Genomic DNA, 20,409 nt, shown 5'->3' with positions numbered 1-20,409 from the left:
TCTCTCTCTCTCTCTCTCTCTCTCTCATTCTTTCTCCCCACGCCTTGTGTGTGTGTCCCAAGAACCTGGACTGCTTGGCAGTGTAAATGTGTATAGGAGCAGTGAGGCTTCATCTCCTCTAATTGGCTTTTAAAGAAGCAGGTAAAATCAGCAAACCCAAAAACCATATGCATGCACACTACTTAGCTGTGAACAACAAAAAGGAAATGTTCAGAATAAAGTCATGAGCAGAATCATTAGCATTCCCTTCAGGGAAAAACACTACACACAGGCGTCTACAGATTCATCAAACTAGCCACCAAGAGTGGTTAGAAGGGAGATTCGATTATACACAGCAGTCAAAGCTTTAGCACACTCGATGCAAATCGGACATTTCTACACTTGGCTGGCCTAGCTGCCAATTGTTCAAGTGACAAGGAAAGCACTGCAAATTTAACTACATTGTTTTGTAAAATACGGGGAAATAACAAGTCACCGTGAATTCCAGAACAAAAATGTATGAATGTTATGTCATGACTACAAATGAAGAGTTGCAGAGTGTCAGAGCTGGTCATGGTGACACAGAATGTATTCCTTAGCCCAACCAGCCTGTCCATCATCTGCCTTCAGAAAGTTCCATTGACCTCTTGTGCATACACCCCTCCTAGGAAGTGACCAGCTGATCCTAAGATCACTCCCAATGTGTTTATTTCCATGACATTAAACTTCATCTGCCACATATGGGTGGCTTCTGCGTCCAAAGCCTGAACTGTCACCTGGGTTTTATATTCTGAGTCTGTGGTAAAGTGACTTCACTATGAATTACTCCTTGCTCTTAACAAACAGGAAACAAAGAAAAGGGACAAATATAGAAGCACTTTAGCTAACGGACAAATTTTGTCAAAACCATTTCTATAAGACATTAAGGATGGATATGGTGGTAGGCAGGGGTTAGAGGGGCTAGAGACGTGGCTCAGCAGTTAAGAATACTTTCTGCACTTCCAGAGACTCAAATCCAGTTTCCAGGACCATGCCAAGCATCTCACTACTACCTATAACCCTAGCTCCAAGAGATCTGACACCTCTGCTAGTCTCCACAGGTAAACACACACACACACACACACACACACACACACACACACACACACACTAAAAATAAAAGTTACAGAATTTTTAAAGAGTAACATTTTAAAGTAAAATCTGAAAACATATTCCTTTATTTATTCTATCCCAGACACACTATTTATTCAAAGAAAGATGGTATATCCCCAGTCTTCACCAGCCAAGTCAACAAAAAATAAAGATACAATGGGGAAGGAGTGCTGTGGGATGGTCTGTATGTCAAATGTGTTGCTGATTGGTCAATAAATAAATCACTGATTGGCAAGTGGCCAGGCAGGAAGTATAGGCGGGACTAACAGAGAGGAGAATTGAGAGAACAGGAAGCTGGGTGAGGGAGACACTGCCAGCCGCCATCAGGACAAGGAAGATGTAAAATACCGGTAAACCACAAGCCACGTGGCAAGGTATAGATTTATAAAAATGGATTAATTTAAGCTGTAAGAACAGTTAACAAGAAGCCTGCCACGGCCATACAGTTTGTAAGCAGTATAAGTCTCTGTATTTACTTGGTCGGGTCTGAGTGGGACTGATTGGTGACAGAGATTTGTCCTGACTGTGGGCCAGGCAGGAAAACTCTAGCTGCAAAGGAGAGATGGCCCTGAGTCAAGTGCCTGCTGTGCAAATATGAGGACTTTAATGGGATACTCAGAACCCATGTGCAAAAAGACCCACGTAGCAGTGCATGTCTATAAACCAGCACTAAAGAGACAGAGAGGGGAGAAGATCCGTGAGGCTTGCTGGCCAGCCAGACTTGTCAAATTGGTGAGCTCCAGGTTCAGTGAGAGACCCTGTCTCAGAAAATAAGATGTAAACACTTCAGGAAGGCACTGGTGTCAAACTGGCTTGTGAGTACCCGTGAGAACACACACACACACACACACACACACACACACACACACACCACATATACTGTATAGCTGACTTCATGAGATGGTATAAATTAGCTGACAGTAGTTATTCTTAAACTGTGCTGCACAGGTAAATGGTCTCCCAGGTTCCCCCAAAAACAGTGTGCTGTTGTTAAATAAGTTTAGGAAACAACATAACTTGACTCCACTCACTTTTAGAGATCAATAGTCCCAGCTACATACAAAGTCCATCATCAAAATGAAAAGGTGGTTAACTCGTGTAACTCCTCTACATATATTAAGTCGGTGCTCTTCAAGATAATGGTGGTGAAGGGCTAACTTTTTCTTCATTTCTAGTCATAAGTCTGATACTCTGATAAAGTATAATAAAACTGTTATATAAAATTAAAAACATCTAAATCAAGATATATAGTATATGAGCCTATATTTTTAAGTTATTAAATCTATGGACATTTCTCCTTTAAGTTGGTATGAATATTTCTGAGCATTTAATTTTCATATCTAAAATCAGCACAGACCAGTGACAGTTTGTGACTAGCCTAGGCCCTGCTTCACACTCCAAGCAGTGCTATTAGATTCTAGAACTTTTGTATTCTTTAATTCCCTTAAGCAGTCATAGGCTTCGCTTTGGGAAATACTGATGTACAGCAGAATATATAAAATAAGAGGGGGCCATCACATTTCACAGAGGATTCAGTAGAAGATGTGGAGACAGGGTGGGATCAGATCTGACCCAGGTTAAGACCCACAGGTCTGTGTGGACTTCCACAGTTCCTAGCTGTTGAAGCTGCTGTGGGATGTTCTGTATGGCAAATGTGTTGTTGATTGGTCAATAAATAAAACATTGATTGGTCATTGGCTAGGCAGGAAGTATAGGCGGGACAAGGAGGAGAATAAAGCTGGGAAGTGGAAGGCTGAGTCAGAGAGACACTGCCAGCCACCACGATGACAAACAGCATGTGAAGATGCCGGTAAGCCATGAGCTACGTGGCAAGGTATAGATTAATAGAAATGGATTAATTTAAGCTGTAAGAAAAGTTAGCAAGAAGCCTGCCACGGCCATACAGTTTGTAAGCAATATAAGTCTCTGTGTTTACTTGGTTGGATCTGAGTGGCTGTGGGACTGGCAGGTGAGAGAGATTTGTCCTGACTGTGGGCCAGGCAGGAAAACTTTAGCTACAGAAGCTGTGGACACAGGGAAGAAGGCCAAGTGGTTTGAGAGCTAGGCCCACAGGAATAGGGAATTCTCCAGCATCTAGCTCATATTGCAGACCTAGGCAGGATGCCAGAGCTGAATAGTACAGTACCTGACCCTCTGAGGAAGACTAGGGATAGAGCCTCTGACTGTGCATACCCATCCCACAGAGGAAGACAACACCTCTACCCTACTGAGACTTGTCTTCGTAGGAACATTCTGAATGCCTCCATTGATAGAAGAAACATGAATTTGAAGATATATCAATAATAATAATAACAATAATAGATAGATAGATAGATAGATAGATAGATAGATAGATAGATAGATGAGAGAGACAACAGAGATAGATGATAGATACAAACAGACAGATAAAATAAATAAGAAAGATTCAACTAACAAACAACTCCAGAGCCATGTACCAGCAAAGAAACAAAACCAAAGTCAAATTCCCAACAAATATTGATCCAATCCACCTACACTTCAATGAACTTTCTAACAATAGAAAGAACTTTCCAGCATAATTAAAGTTCATAATGTCAATACCTGGCTACCTGGAGTTTATAACATACAAAGGTACTCACTTGAGAGTTTCAAGCGACATCTGCAGGTTGTAGTTGCGTTCCTGTTCTGGCAGTTTGCAGAACTCCACCAGACATGGGTGCTGTCTCTTGTTGTCATCTCTAACCTGAAACAGGATGAGAAATCAGCATACAGGAGCCTCCAGTATAAAACACAGTTGTGAGGAGACAGCTGGGGAGATGGAACCCTGACAGCTGCCCCTGGGAAGCTTCTGGAATCTTCAAATGTCTGTTGCAAAGGCTGGCATGGTCTTCAGTCCCTACTCTCTTCACGCTGATATAGCTTAGTCCTCAACTCCCACATGCAGAAGCTGAGGACCCCATGCTGCCTCCTGAGGTCCATGAGCATGCTCACTGGGTTGCTTCCAGAACCTGCTCAAATCTCTTTTTTTTCCGTGATGTTTTCTCATTTGCCTTTCTAATATAATAATCTGCTCAGTGTCCCTACTGCCTATTTCTTTTAATTGTACATAATACTATTTGGTAATAGATTAGATGGGAGGAAGGGGGTTACTTGGTAGCTCAAACTGGCCTTGAACTCACTAAGTAGCAGTCAGACCTGAAACTCCGGATTTTCTTGCCAGTCTCCTGCAAGCTAGAATTGCAGACCTGCAGCACTATGCCCAGAAGACTAGATTTTTACTCAATTTATTGTCTATCTTCTTTCACTAAAAGATAGTGAAAGAAGAAACTTTCTTTCAAAGAAACAGGGATTCTAGCCCTTGGATAATATCTAAGCCCTGACATGTGGCATTAACATATGGATGAACTTTATGAAAAGATACGGCAATGACGTTAGCTTTACTTTATAGTACTTTGTCCATCTAGAATTAATCTGCTCAGGGATATGAAAAATCAACATGACTGACACCCATAAACTCCAAGGTAGTTTTGGTTGCTCATCTCAACCTTCATAATCACCTTCTGAGATCACAAATAAACCCATGACCTTAACAGATTGATTGGCACAATAAAGGTTTTCTTCATAGTAAACTTTGCCAGTGTTCCTTGCTGTCCACTGGGGACTGGGTACAAGATTTTATCAATCTTGCTCCAACCTCAGATCCAAAACAATCCTTGGATTCTTAAGTCCATTCTCTGAGATGACAATGTCTGTATGCAGAACCTATGAAATGTCCCTTTTCCCCCTTGCACACACATGTTTTAAGTTTTCTTTGAATGACTTCTAATACCTGAAGAACTGAAAGTGTTGTGTCAATAGCTGTCATACAATCTTGCTTAGGAATAATAAGCAGAGAAAGGAGTCTATCCGTAGTCAACACTGATGGAAATTGTTTTCTGATCTTTTTTTACCTACATGCAATTGCATCATGAATGCAGAATCCAGTGATAAAAGCCAAGAGCCAAGTGCATTAGTGGTCACACTACATTCAAGATTATAGGAAGAAACTAATGAAGTTGTTCTCTATTCTTGGCTTAGTAATTAAATTTTTGTAATCTTTGTAAAGACCTAAATTACACAGGCATTCCTGCCCCAGTGGCACCTTGATGACAGCCATCAGCTGTGAAGGAACAAATTACTCCATGGGAATAATTACCAGGTTCTATATATGCCACTGAAAAAGTGTGCAAACATGAGCAATATTTTTTTCTTTAGAGCCAAATTAGAAATCATGACTTTATTCCTTTCTCTGGATCATTAGAAATGAATGGGAATTACAAATGAAACAGAGTTACAAAACTGAACTGAAGACTCCAAATTTTGAGTCCTAAATCCTAAAGATGAAAGCAAGAAAGAATGAGCCTGGACATAATCCCCTGTTTGTGTAAGCTCCATATAATTCTCTACCCTATTCCAGAGAAGAACCAGTACTGCCATGCCTCCAAGGTGAGCAGAGTGAATCAGAACCCTGCCTCATCCCTTCCCTCTTTTACCATAGCCTACACCTGACTTTGGAAATACTGAAGTAAAAACTGAAATAATGACCAGAATCCAGTGTTCTGTAACAATGGTCCAAGCTGATCATCTCCACATGAGAGTCCACATCAAAGGACAAAATTCTAAACATACATGAACCATTAGCATGACTACCAACACTAACCATGTACTGTACTCAGAGTTCAGTGTGACACACTGAGGTGCCATGGATGAATGTACTAATTTCCATACTGAGTCAATCATGAGACAGCATGTCAGCCTTTGGGATACTTATCAAAGTACGATTCTAAAAGCACAAGCATTATTACCAAGATCCTGTTAAAATACGTTTATCACAAACTGAGATGTCATAGAGAGTTATATGCTTATTTTAAGCAACATTTTCCTGACAAATTATAAAGTGAAATCCTCAGTAAATAAGTATTGGGAAACATATACAACTATTATTGGCCACACTATCCTGAAATCATGGAGCTAACTAGGAACATCTACTCACAGGTCTCTGCTACTATATGTCTGGGATGGAAGGAGAATATCGGCGAAAAACCAAATTGATATTTATTTTCATTCCAATTTCAACTTTTGTTTTTCCTGTTTTCTAGGAAAAACAAAAGGAAATAAAGGCTCATTGTCTATAATTAATGTGATTTTTAAAGTACAACTTTCAGTTCATACACTAGTAACTTTCAAGTCAGGAAGTAAGTCTGCCACTATTGCCTTTCCCTTTGGTTTTTAAAAAGATGCACAGAACCAAGATGCCGCAAGAAAATCAATTCTATTGATTCATGTCACACCACAGCAGGTTGAATGAGAAAATGTTATCTTTCCAAATGATTTACGAACAGAATCTGAGAATAAATTTCAAAATCATATACCGGACCATATTGCCAGCCAAGCTCAATTTTATTCATAACCCAGAGCTCGTGGATATTCTCTGCCAGTTTTTCTCTTATCCTTTCCAGGTGAGGAGGCAACACAATCTGGAAAGAAGGGAGAGAATGCTCATCAGAAACAAATGCTGGAAGGTACCATGCCAGCTAGCATTGTGCGAGCCAGAAGAAATGCATGTGTCTCATAAACCATTCAAATACAACAAAATAATCGGGTTCTAAACCAGCTATTTCATGGTGTTCACTAGATAAATGCTGGTGTGTGTGTGCGTGTGTATATGTGTGTGTGTGTGTGTGTGTGTGTGTGTGTGTGTGTGTGTGTGTGTGTACATTTAGAACTGCAAGTAAATAAATGGACAAAGAGAACAGAGTAAAGTATAATAAGGTAGAAAAGACCAATTATTAGATATTGATTTATTGATGTATTTAGTAGTTTGCCTGAAGCAGTGCTGCCTATTTGCTAAGCATGGCTTTACTTGCTACTGGGACAGAATGACCTTGAGAAACAGCTGAAACCATGGGCCGTTGCCCTTAACAACCTGCTGACTGACATACATACTTCTGTAAAATCTTGCACCTTGCAATTTTAGAGTATAAAATGAAAATGCAAACTAGACCCAGCCTCAAAGCCCTTCAGGAGCTGTCCTGACTTCAATCCACTGGTAACATCTCCTCTCTTCCATTCTCATTGGTGTTGGGGTGCTCATTCCAGAAAGATTCCCAAGAGCACTGGTGCAGACAACTGATAGGTGCTAAGTAGATATGGACCAATATCAAGGTGTGCATCAGTCAGAAAGAGGAATCACCCAGCACTCTTAAGGCCACCCAGCCAGTGCCCACAGGGCAGGGTGAGCCAGGAGGCTGCAGACAGTTCACTGGCTCCATGATCCTGGGCATCTGACAAAGTGACTGATTTACCATGAACTCTGCTGTGTTCCTTTTAGTGTTTCCCCAAATTATGCTTCACGGTGCGGGGGAGGGGGTCAGGTCACACTTACACCTTCCTATTAGAAAGGGAAAATATTTAGGGACCTCTCAAGAAAGACCACAAGGTGGCTGGCCAAATGAGGATATAGTGACGAAATGACTGATAAAAACAGAAGTTTCTGGAACCCAGTATGAAGTCAACTTTTTAGAAATAAATGCCTTCCATGTTCCAAACGAATAAACAAACTGAATAATCTAATGAACATCACAAAAGTTATCACATCATTCAAATAGAGCTGTGTTTAACTCACTCTCAATCTCAGGATCCTGTTACATCTATCAGACAAAAACAAACAAACAAACAAACCCTTCACATTGTGATGGAGTGGAGCATTATGAAAGAAGCACAGCAGGTCGAGATAATTCTTTATGAAAAGCCAAAACACAGGAAAGAAAACAGACGAATGGAGAACCAAAAGGGGAGTGTTATCTTATGAGATCCATTAGTTGAATGGCTGAGAAGTGCACTGTTGTGGGCTGCAATCCAACCCTGAGAGCCACTGTATACTGACAGCCATCAGTGGCTCGTTCTGTACCTGGCTGGTGTCCACAGGAACGGGTGTGAAGGCAGCTTGGGTCAGGGACACCGTGGGCCCCAGCAAATCTCGTGTGTATGTCCTCTCCTGCTTATACTCTCGACTGTGTTCTACTTTCAATTTCTCTTTCGGCAGAACAGCTTCATAACAAGCTGCATAGCCAGGTGGAGGAAGAAACTTGAATTCTCCATGTCTCCCCCCAAGCAAAAAGCGAACCCTACAAAGGAAGCAAGTTTGAGTCAACCATATCTTTGATACACATGAAAGTTTTCCAATTGAAAAATATTAGGGAAATTTATTAATACAAAACTAACTTTGTCACAGCCACATTCTCCTTCCCTGCTAAGTAGCTATGGTGGTTTACATGAGAAATGTCCCTCATTAGCTTCATGTATCTGAACAAATGGTCCCTAGCAGGTGGCCCTGTTTGGGGAGGTTACAGAATCCTTAGGAGGTGCAACCATGATGGAGGGAATGCATCACTGGAGGTGGGCTTTCAGGGTTTATAGGATCACCCTACTTGCTGCTCTGGCTCTGCTTCCTGTATGGATGAAAATGTGACCATCCTGATTTCCACTCCAGCTGCTATGTCATGTCTTCCCTGCCAGTATGACCTCTAACCCTTTGAAACTATAAGCCAAAATAAACTCTTCATTGCTTTTGGTCATGGTATTTTCACAGCAACAGAAAAGTAGCCAATACAATATCATAATAGTCTTCTCACCTAGGAATCTAAGAGCCTCTCCCCCAAGAGACTAAACACAGAGCATCATAATGACCAAAGATAAAATCTCAGTTCAAGTATATTCACAGGTCAGTGATGACCTAACACTTGACAAACTACAAAGAACAGTTTCATGTTGAAAGGTACATTATCATATTTCCATGAATTAAGAACATATTTTCAGTAACTCAGTGTCCCAAGGCACCCAAGTACTATCAGACACAGTGAAGATGGGACCTAACTACCTGTGTGCTTAAATGACAGAATCTGGATGAGTTACCAGGGAAAACCAGTCACTGTCCTGAGTCTAATTTCCTAAAGAAACTCTAGGTGTCACCTCTGCTTGCTGAAGAAGGCAGGTTGCCATAGTTCCAATACTTTGTCAATTCAGCAACAGCAAAGAACTCACTAAGATTTTGTGGACATTACATTCAATTAAATATATGAGCTTTATTGAAGGAATTTTAAAACAGTTACATGACAGTAATGATACAGATGTTCAGCTTACAAAAAAAAACAATTAACATTTTTAAGTCCTTATCATTTATTTTCTAATTTGTTTCATTTCCATGCTAAAAAGGGAAGCAGGATAAAACAATGAAAAACTTTCAAATAATCCACAAACTAAGGGAAAGTAGCATAATTTGTATAAATACACCAGAAATGGCCATATCTGCATGGCTAGCTAGTGCCTCTGGATTAGTGTTCTTCAGTATGGTCCTTTATAACTAGAAATTATTCCTGGGCAAACATTAGAACTAAAATAACAACCAAAACAAAAACAGTAGGTAGGAATAAGAGAGTTTCTCCCATTAGGTAGATATACAAATATACTAATAGGTGACAGTATGGACAATTACTATGGTAGGCCATCATGAATTAAAATATTCTTTGTAGAATTTCATCCATTCCCTTTTATAAAACACCACAGTGAACTCGAGAAATGAGTGTGAAATTTCAGGATACTGAAAGGAGAGCCCCAGAGAATTCCACAGGATGATGAAGAGGTGGTAGGGCTCTTGGGGGGACCCCACCTCTTCTTTCCAGGAACAGACAATACACATCTAGAAATGGCTATCTCAGAGGGAAGTTCTGAGGTTAGGGAAGCAGGGGAGAGTCCTCTATGGAAGTATGAGAGGTGAGAATAGAAACAAACCAAGCAACAGAGAGATACTAACTTTATTCCTGCAGAGAAACTGACAACTGGAAAGAACAGGCCATCGATGTTGAAGTTCTCAAACATTCCTTGAACAGGTTGTCCATTAATGCGGAACGAGATGCTTGGGGCACTTAGATCTAAACAGCAACTGATGACATCGTCAGTTCTCAACAAGTGCTGGTTGGGTGAGCTCACAGTTCGAGCTATACAACCTGTTGGGGGAAACAGTAAGTAAGGTGAAATTTAACACAGAGAATCACCCTCTGAGCCATAGCAAGAGTAATGGACCAAAGCATGAGGAAAGAATGCACTGTGGCAGTTGATGTCCATGGTCAACTGGGTAGGACTTGGAACCACCAAAGCGATAAGCCTCTGGGATTATCTAGACTAGGTTGAGGTGGAAAGCCCCAACTTAAAGGTGGGCAGCATTATCCCCTGGGTTGCAATCTCAAACTCCATAAAGCATAGAAAGAGAGCTGACATCAGCAATGGTACTCTTTGCTTCCTGGCTGTGCACACAATACCACCAGCTGCCTCCGGCTCCTGCCATCATGCTTTCCCCCACCATGATGGACTGTGTTGCCTAGAATTGTAAGCCAAAATGAATGCTTCCTCACCAAAACTGTTTTTGACGAGTATCTTGTCACAGTAACAAGACGTGACTAATATATGGACTGTGAGTCTCCAAAATAAATATCATGTGTTAGAACTCTTGCTCAAAAAGAAAGCAAACATTTTATTTTCCAGGAGCTAAAGAGCTTGGCTGGAAAAGGGGCCTTGTCATGTCTAGAAATTTCTACATGTATATGTAACTAGAGTTTTCCTGCCTGGCCCACAGTCAGGACAAATCTCTCTCACCTGCCAGTCCCACAGACCCAACCAAGTAAACACAAAGACTTATATTGGTTACAAACTGTATGGCCATGGCAGGCTTCTTGCTAACTGTTCTTACAGCTTAAATTAATCCATTTCTATTAATCTATACCTTGCCACGTGGCTCGTGGCTTACTGGCATCATGCGGCTTGTCATGGTGGTGGCTGGCAGTGTCTCTGACTCAGCCTTCCACTTGCCAGCTTTATTCTCCTCCTTGTCCTGCCTATACTTCCTGCCTGGCCACTGGCCAATCAGTGATTTATTTATTGACCAATCAGCAACACACTTGACATACAGGACTTCCCACAGCATGTGTATGTATGTTACTGGATGCAGAAATGATATCAGAGAAAATATAACGATGTCAAAGGATACCTAGGAAAGCATCTAACTGCTAATAACCCCTGCAACCTACCACGTGAACTTGTACAGCCCTTGGCAAATGACTTACCCTCTGAACCTTGACTCCTTTCTGTTTTTGTATATGTGTTATTATTTTGGGTTGTGTTTTGTTTTGTTTTTCAAGACAGGGTTTCTCTGTGTAGCCCTGGCTTCCTGCAACTTGCTCTGTATAACAGGCTGGCCTCAAACTCAGAGATCCACCTTTTCTCCGCCTGACAAATGCTAGGATTAAAGGCATGTGCCACCATGCCTGGCATTGATTTGTTGTTGTTGTTGTTGTTGTTGTTTTGGTTTTTCGAGATAGGGTTTCTCTGTGTAGTTTTGGTGCCTGTCCTGGATCTTGCTCATGGCACTGATTTCTTATAAGCTGAACACTAAATAGTACCATCTTCTGGAATTAGTGTGCTGAAAAAAGAAATGAATTATTTAAAAGCAGTAGTCTCAGGCATAGTGGACAGTTGGTGCCCTTTCTCTTACAACCATCTTTGTTTCATAAATACAAAATAAAGTCGGGATACTGAAAGCAGGAACTATCTCTGTTCTTGCAGCATATTGCTTACTGTGAAAGAATGAAAGGCCAATTTGCTTTTGTTTTATAATGAAATTTACTTTACACATTGTTGTGGTTGGCTTCTTGGGTACAGCACAATACAATGAGAGACATGAAGTTATTTGATGCATGTCATACTTTTCTCTGGACAAGCAATGGTATCAGCCCACTCTTGATGACATCACAAGTCATCAGCTAATTAGTCCCAAGGGGAATCCACTACACACAGCATACTACACAAAAAGGGAGGTATGGGGTGCCTCAAAACACAGGCTGACAGGCACAAACATATACACAATTAGAGCAAGAACTTCATGACTCATACTTTGCCATAAATTTTATTACATTATTTTTCATTTACTTATTATGTGTTTTTATGGGTGCTGTGTTGATTTGAATAAGAATGGTCCCCACAGGCTCATGTATTTGAGTGCTTAGTCAACAGGGAATGGCACTATTTAAAAAGAATTAGGGGATGTGGCCTTGTTGAAGGAAGTGTGTCACTGTGGTTGAGCTTTGAGGTTTCAAAATCTCACTCCATGCCCAGTGTCTCTCTCTCTGACTGCAGATCAGAATGTAGCTCTCAACTACTTCTCCAGCATCATGCCTTCCATGCCTGCTGTCATGCTTCCAGCCATGATGATAATAGACTAAACTTCTGAAACTGTAAGCCAGCCCCAATTAAATGCTTTATTTTATAATAGTTACCTTAGTCTTGATGTCTTTTCACAGCAATAGAACAGTGACTAAGATATGTGTATATGTATGTGTGCCATGATGTGCCTGTGGAGGTCAGAGGACAACTTGTCCATTCTCTCCTTCTATCATGTGTGTCCTGGGGACCAAACTTGGGTCTTCAGGATAGCAGCAAGCTCCTTTACCAGCTGAGCCCTTTCTCCATCCCCTATGCTTTGTATAAACATACACACACACACACACACACACACACACACACACACACACACATCTTTTTATGTCTAGCATACCAAGAGTTCTAAGCAAGAACACATTTAAAGCACCAATGGCAGCCTGGTCTACAGAGTGAGTTCCAGGACAGGCTCCAAAGCTACACAGAGAAACACTGTATCAAAAAACAAATAAAAAACAACAAAAAAGGTAAAGAACAGTCTCTACTTTCTAAAATATAGACAATGTTTTGATCTTATCAATACACAACTCTTTCAGCATCAGAATCATCATTAGGTACATCTTCTAGAACTCCCTGAATATTATAAAAAGCAGCTTTAAAAACAAGAAGAAACAAAAACAGGACAGCAAAGCAGCTCCTGGGGAAAATGTTGATTTCTTGCTAGTGTCAAGATCCACAGTTAATAAGAATGTTTCTATTTTAGCCATGATACTAAAATTACACATTAACTACAATCCAATATATTGTTCAGCTTTATTGACATTGCTGTGATGAAGCTAATGAACACCTAAGGGTTATCTATGTCCTCTTCTCTGGAAAGTCTGTAGTGCTCAGCTAAGACAGAGAGTGAGTGAAGAACTCAAGGTCATGGCATACACAGTATGGAAGCTTCATGATTACATCTCCAGGTAGAGGGCCTCTCCTTGAATGGCCATTCCACTGAACCTTTAGTTCACATGGAGGAGCAGCAGGTAGACTCACAACCTTGGGTGATAAATCTACACTGATATTTCCTATGCTGCTCCACAGCACTCCTCTATATGTTTTTATTTCAATTCTTTAAAAGTTCCAAGAATTTCATATTCTTGTCCTCATCTGGGATGCCTCAATAACAATGATGTACATCATTGAATTTGGGAGAATAAATGAAGATGTCATTCAAATATTGATTTGGAGCCAAATCCCTGTTCCAAGGAACACTGGCCTCTAATTACACAATGTACAATGGTAAAACTTATGTTCTCTCCTTGAAACTGCCAGTTTGATGCTTTCAGTCCTACAAAAACCATTAAAACGAGAAAAGTTGCCTCAGTTAGTAAGAACTTAGGCAAATTCTACCTACTTTACATTGGTCTTTGTAAAGCATGTCATAGCCCCTAAATAGAATAAATGCAGCTTTTAACTACAGCCATAATATGACTTGTAGTTTCTCAGCACTTTAAAAAATGAACAAGGGGCCAGGGAAACGGCTCAGTGTTGACAAAGGCTTATGGTACATTCCCGAGGACACAAGTTCAGATCCCCAGAACCCATATAAAAGACAGACATACAGTAGCATGCATGTCTGTTATCCTAGCACCCCTATGTTGAGATGGGAGAATCTTTGGAGTCTGTGGACTGTACACAGTAGTAATAAGATCCTGTCTCAAACTGTGTGGAAAACAGACTGATACCAGAGGTGGTCCTCTGACCACACACACACACACACACACACACACACACACACATACACACACCTCACACCAAGAAAAAGATTTTAAGGTTAAAAAATAAGTTCTCTTGACAACAGAGTTTCAGGATAATTTTCTCCAGGAATTCTGTGACCTGCCATCTGTCCTATGGCACATCTATGCACACATTATGCTCTGTCCTTATTTTTCTCTTTAGCACCTTCTCATTGAGGCATAAAGCACAGGTTTTAGTTGAATGGCATGAAGCTTTTCTAGTATGTCAAAAGGAAAAGTTGTAATGTAATGTAAGATCAGAAGTAGTGAAGTGCCCAATAAAGCAATTCCAGGCTTTGCATCTGAGGAAACCTTTCCCCCAACCACTGCCTAAAAGGGAAACACTTTAACATGGCTCATTCATCCAGTGGAGGGCCCATTTCCCATGAAGCAATTCTCAGAAGTGAGGGTAATAGAGTTCAGGGCATTATAGATCAAATATGCCATAAAACAGAACTTAGCCCAATGTTAGGCTAAGCACTCTTTTCCTGTCCTTGGGACCACAGAAAATTACCATCAGAACAAGGAAGGCATTATTGCTCTGATCTAATTGGCTCATGCACTTGGAGGGAGGCAATATAAATTATTCTGAGGCCCCTGACCACAAACTCCAAGAGATGGATGAGCTATCCAAAACATGGCACCCACATGACATCTGAACTACTGGCACTGGATAAAGCAGGTCCAATAACTATTATTATGTAGATTTGACTCTACAGAGTGCTTTGAGTTCATTAATCTCACTACTATCAACTCTTGGACTTAACTCATTTAAATTTTTAAGCCTTTTTTCTAGATTTTATTAGGCCTCTACACTACTAAATGAACATCACTCACAACTAAGAGACAAAGTTCAGCTTTTATAACCTAAAGTAACTTTCTATGTCTTTCACACACTAAGTGTAAGATACATCAAGGTCACCCCAGAACTGTCATATAAATGCTGCTTCATGAACTGCCCATGCCTGCAACATCCAGGTGAACCCCAGTACCTGAAAACAATAATACAATGCAAAAATAATACTATGTTACTATGCAAGAACTAAACTTTGAAGTAAGCCAAATTATACCTATTTGTGATCTGGAGAAAGAAATATAAAATTTTAACATATAGCATTTGCAACAGGTATTCAAATCACTACTGAGAATTTGGCAGCTGGTATCTTGATTATATACATAGCTTTAAGATTTCCACACCTGCCCAGCCATGCCATGACTGGACTGGTCCCATGGAGCTTCCATTTGATTGGCTTTTATATTAGCTCACTGGAATCAAAACCAGTCATTGTATTGTATGGTTTTTATAACAAACATTAAACCTTTGAATATACCAATTAAAGTGATTCAGAAACACCTGAGAATCTTGCAGTTTGTTCATGCACTAGAATGTCATTTTAAACACACATTCACAAGCTTTATAGTCCTATGGAAATGTACTATAACGCAATTATTTTCTTTTTCTGTATTAAAAATTCTGGTTTTTGTTCAACTCTTGTACTCATCATCTGGGTGTTTAACAATAAGTGTTCTCAGCTTACAGAAAAGTACAACAGGTCACAAGACCTCCATCTGGAAACTGTTTAAGGAAAAGGGACAATGCCTACCTGACCAGAGGTGAAGGCCATCGAACCCATAGGAGAAGAGGTCATCACCAACGCCATTGCCACCCCACTCTTCACCCCCGCCAGGGTACGGGGAATAGCCTTCAGTGGAAGCCCAGCCCACTCGCAGGTGAGTAGCCTCTGCTGTCACAAAGGGTTCTGTATGGTCCACCATGAGCTCGTAGTACCACTTCTTATACTGTGCAGACCCTTCGCTGACACCCAGGAAGATATTAGGCCTCATGCTTTTAGACAGAAAAAGACAAAGGAAGCTTCTATTGGTTTCTTTACTCATGATTCTAAATATTATTCCTAATTCTCTATCATGTACATGTGTGATAGTCGATGCCATCAACTTGACAGGCTCTAGAATCATTTAGGAGACCAACCTCTGGACACATCTGTAATCATATTTCTAGATTCAGTTCACTGAGGTGGGCAGTATCATCCTGGGTGCTAAGGTTCTGGACTAAATAAAGATAAGAAAGCAAGCTAAGAACCAACAAACATTTATCTCTCTGCTTCCTGAATGCCCATGCAAACTGCCCATCCATCTTATGTGTCTGTTGCCATGACTTGACCCACCTGTACCTGCAAAATGCAAGCCAGAATAAATGCTTCTTCCCCATATTGCTTCAGTCAGGTATTCTGTCATGACAACAAGTAAGGTAACTGATCCAACATCCTAAACTTACATTTTTAACAAATACCACAGAATTACAAAACCACCACAGAGGTGGTACCCAGGCAGAGAGCACCCCCAGTTCACCTTGAGTGTGTAACACCTGATGTTGAGTTTACTCAGCCAAGTCAATCCAGGGTCCAATAGGACTTTTTCCTTAACTGATCTTTTGAAAATTTCATATCATTAATCAAATGTAGATCATAAAATGAGATACTTGATACAACAAGACCACATAATAAATGGAGCTGCTATTAACGCAGGACACATGAATCTTCCTAATGTAAGTGCCACGTCACATGGGCTATGATATGATATGGTCAATGGTAGCATGTGACAAAAGAGGGCTGTTGTTGTCTGTCTACTCTTTCTTTGCTTTGAACAGAAGACTTTTTTGGCAAGTTTCATTTAAGTCCATTTTAAGAGTGGGCTTACATTCTCTAGTGATCCCAAGGAGAAATGGCAGTGTCAGGAAGTACCACTCATTAACATCAAGGCTGAAATACAACAAAAGCCTTATCACTCCTGTTGAAACAACACAACACAGGGAGCCTAGAGAGGTGGCTCACTGGTTGCTCTTGCAGAGGACTCTGGTTCAGTTCCCACAAGGTGGCTCACAATGGCCTATAATCTAGCTCCAGGGAATCTGATGCCCTCCTCTTGCCCTCCAGGCATGGATGTAGTACACATACATACCATGCATTCAATCTCATAAAATGAAAACAAACAAATCTTTTAAAAGTTGCATATCTCACACCACTTCTGTTTATGGAAAAATAAAGTGATGGAAGCTTATGGAAAGACCTAGTTACTCTACCACATAGAGCATATTGTTTTTCTGGTTTATTGATTTATTTTTAATCTAAAGGGATAAGAAAGACAGCATAGTACTCCCTAGCTCAGTTTCTGCAGACAGACCCAAGGATTACCCCAGTCCTACCCTCATCATCTGCAAAAATTAGACAAGAGCAGTACTGAAGAAAGCTCACAAAATACAGATAGCATAGGCCATGGGCAAACTGGAACAGTAGCACTAGGTAGCTTGTAGGTGACACTGTCAGATTCCTTAAAAGGCTGGTCTGGTGGAAAATGCCATTTCATTAGCTATTTAGTTTGAAATGTGTTAGACTTGGGCACTATCTTTTTTATCACCGATAGTAGGCACATTCTCGGGATACTGAAGAACAACGTGACTTCTTACAACTACCTACAGCTATATCCTTGCATATTGCTGCAGCTACAGCCTGCTTCTGAAGACACCAGTGGTAATCTGTCCACACATGAAAGAGAACAGAAACTCTTACACATGTGTTTGCAGTAAACAGTTCATCTATTGTTATTTTATTAACCTTTCTACTAGGTAGAAAACAATACGTGTTCAGTGGGGGAACACACACAAATCCTTCAGTAAAACAAACAGACCTCCTGCTGGCTTCCCTAGAGAGACAGCTCCTTGCAGTAGTGTGAATGACAATGTCCATGGGAACTTACCTACTGACATGATTCACAAGACGGGTCTGTAGTAAGAGATCTCGTCCTGGCAGAAGATTGTCGCAGATGAGATGCTGGTTAGAACGGACAGCAACCCCATGGCAAACACAGAGAGAGCACAACACGTCCAGGACCTGGGGAGAGAGAGCACGTCCAGCTGACTCTGACCTCATCAACAGCACTTTCCACAAGGCAAACATAACCCCAACTGTGATTGATCCCATCATCTCCCCTCTCTCTCCCTCTGTCTCTCTAGCTCTCTGTCTCTCTCTCAGTCTCTCTTTCTCTCTCTGTCTCTGTCTCTCTGTCTCTGTCTCTCTGTCTCTGTTTCTCTCTCTCTCTCTGGTATGCATGCACGTGTATATACATGTTCAAATGTGTGTAGACATACATGTGTATATGTGCATGTGAAAGACAGGTTGATGTTGGGCATCTTCCTGAATCATTCTCTCCACCTTACATACTGGGGCATGGTCTCTCACTTGAACCCAGAGCTTACCAACTTGACTACTCTAAAAATCTATTTCTGCCTCCCAAGCACTGGGATTACAGGAAGCAGTCACAGTTTTCCAGCATTCTTGTGGATGAAGGGGATGTGAACTCTGAGTCTCAGGCCTTCGAAAGCACTGTATCATGTCTCACCCACAGCCTCAGTTCAGTCATTTTAACATGACAGTGTGTGTCCCAGTGACTCTCCATCTTTCTTTCACATACAAAGCAAAAACGGTTTGTACTCTCATGATTACAATGACTTTATATGAAATAATCTTACTCCATGGTAACTAAGGATGAAAAACATTCATGAAAATTTCAACGTCTTGAAATTATCTTTTGTTGGTATATCTCTTAGTTTATTAATTTATTTTAACTGATGCATGAAGACAAAAACCATACTGACATATAGGCTATCAGGGGCGGTGATATATTGTGTACCCTAGTAAAATTTACCTGAAGATCAGAGAACAGAACAAGCCACTAGATTAAACATAAAAGCCAGGCAGTGGTGGCACACACACCTTTAATCCTAGCACTCAGGAGGCAGAGATCCATCTGGATCTCTGTGAGTTCAAAGCTACCCAGGAATGAGATTGACTCAGTCTAGGAGAGAAACAGAGCCAGGCGGTGGTGGCACACACCTTTAATCCCAGTACTAGGAAGCACAGATGCCTTTAATCCCAGGAAGTGATGGCTGGGCAGAGTAAGGTATATAAGGCTTGAGGAGACAGGAACTAAAAGCTTTTTGGTAGAATCGTCCCTTACAGCTAGAGGTTTTTTTGGCTGGAGCCTTTCGGGTAAGGACTCAGAGGATTTCAGTCAGAGGATTTGCAGAATTAGTGAGGTGAGACACAGCAGTGTCTTGTTCCTTTGTCTCTCTGATCTTTCAGCATTTACCCCAATATCTGGCTCTGGGTTTTTTATTAAAAGACCATTTAGCAATTCATGTTAGAATCAGGTATGCTTAGATGCATACACATGTTGCCTGTTTTAAATCACTGTATACATGCTAGATATTTTGACCTCTCAGTATTTCACTCCTTTTAGGCTTGTTGGACATTTACCCCATTTTTCTCACTGGTTTATATTTTCAGTAGGCAATCACATGCACACAGCTCAAACTTCCTATCATTTCATTTGGTGAACAACATTTCAAATCCTTTCTTCTGGCCTTTTGCAATATATAGCCCACTCCCCACTGTGCAATGAATCTAGAATTCACTCATGGAAATCAAACAGCTCACTTACCTTGTGGTTTCTTCCATGCTTGTCTAAAAGTGAGATGATAGATTTGATATGTCCTTCTTTGATGATATTCAGAGCTTCTGGGCTCTCCACTAACACACAGTGGAGGACCTCCAGAATGCCTGCAGACAATGAAAGGGGAAGAAGGTTGAGGTTTTGGGAAGCTGTTCTTTTTTCTCTTTTTCATTCAACTGCACTCGATCTGTTTGACATGTAATTACTTTGTGCTCAATGTGTTTGCCACAGGGCACTGTGGGAAGCAACAGGTGGCATTTGTCAGAACAGACAGATATCCAAAGTCAACGGATCCCGGTGGAGAGCAGTATGAAGCTTAGCGGAGGAAGGTGACTGTACCTCGCGAGTATAATAGAGAGCAGTATGACAGGCTTGGAGGACTTAGCAAATGTATCCCCCTCCAGATATTCACGGAGAGGAGGGGGCAGTACAGGCTTGAGTGGCAGGCACACCAGGGTGGGCCAGTATGTGAGACAGGCATGGAAGGACAGTAGCTTAGGGCAGATTCTGAAGCTTTCTGGCATTAGAAACATAATCCTAAACCGGCAAGAGGGATAGGTGAGTAAAGGCACTTGAAGTTAAGCCTGACAACCTAAACTGGATCCCCAGGAAAAAAAAAAAATACTTCCATTTAAAAAACAAAAGAGCCGGGCGGTGGTGGCGCACGCCTTTAATCCCAGCACTCGGGAGGCAGAGGCAGGCGGATCTCTGTGAGTTCGAGGCCAGCCTGGGCTACCAA

General features: G+C 41.1%; 1 protein-coding gene across 1 annotated transcript in view; it reads right to left on the bottom strand.

The window, feature by feature from the left end:
• The window catches only part of Ryr2 (ryanodine receptor 2), a 415,387-nt gene that overhangs the window by 238,878 nt on the left and 156,100 nt on the right, over positions 1–20,409 (bottom strand). The window contains exons 17-23 of the mRNA XM_059263016.1: positions 19,659–19,777; positions 17,916–18,049; positions 15,746–15,987; positions 9,962–10,154; positions 8,060–8,276; positions 6,522–6,626; positions 3,750–3,853 (exon numbers count right to left, since the gene is read on the bottom strand). Coding sequence (XP_059118999.1) covers positions 3,750–3,853; positions 6,522–6,626; positions 8,060–8,276; positions 9,962–10,154; positions 15,746–15,987; positions 17,916–18,049; positions 19,659–19,777 — 1,114 coding nt within the window. The remainder of the gene's footprint in view (positions 1–3,749; positions 3,854–6,521; positions 6,627–8,059; positions 8,277–9,961; positions 10,155–15,745; positions 15,988–17,915; positions 18,050–19,658; positions 19,778–20,409) is intronic.

The sequence above is a fragment of the Peromyscus eremicus genome, chromosome 5 (assembly GCF_949786415.1).
Source record: "Peromyscus eremicus chromosome 5, PerEre_H2_v1, whole genome shotgun sequence".
NCBI lineage: Eukaryota > Metazoa > Chordata > Mammalia > Rodentia > Cricetidae > Peromyscus > Peromyscus eremicus.
This window is presented reverse-complemented; position numbering and strand designations above follow the sequence as displayed.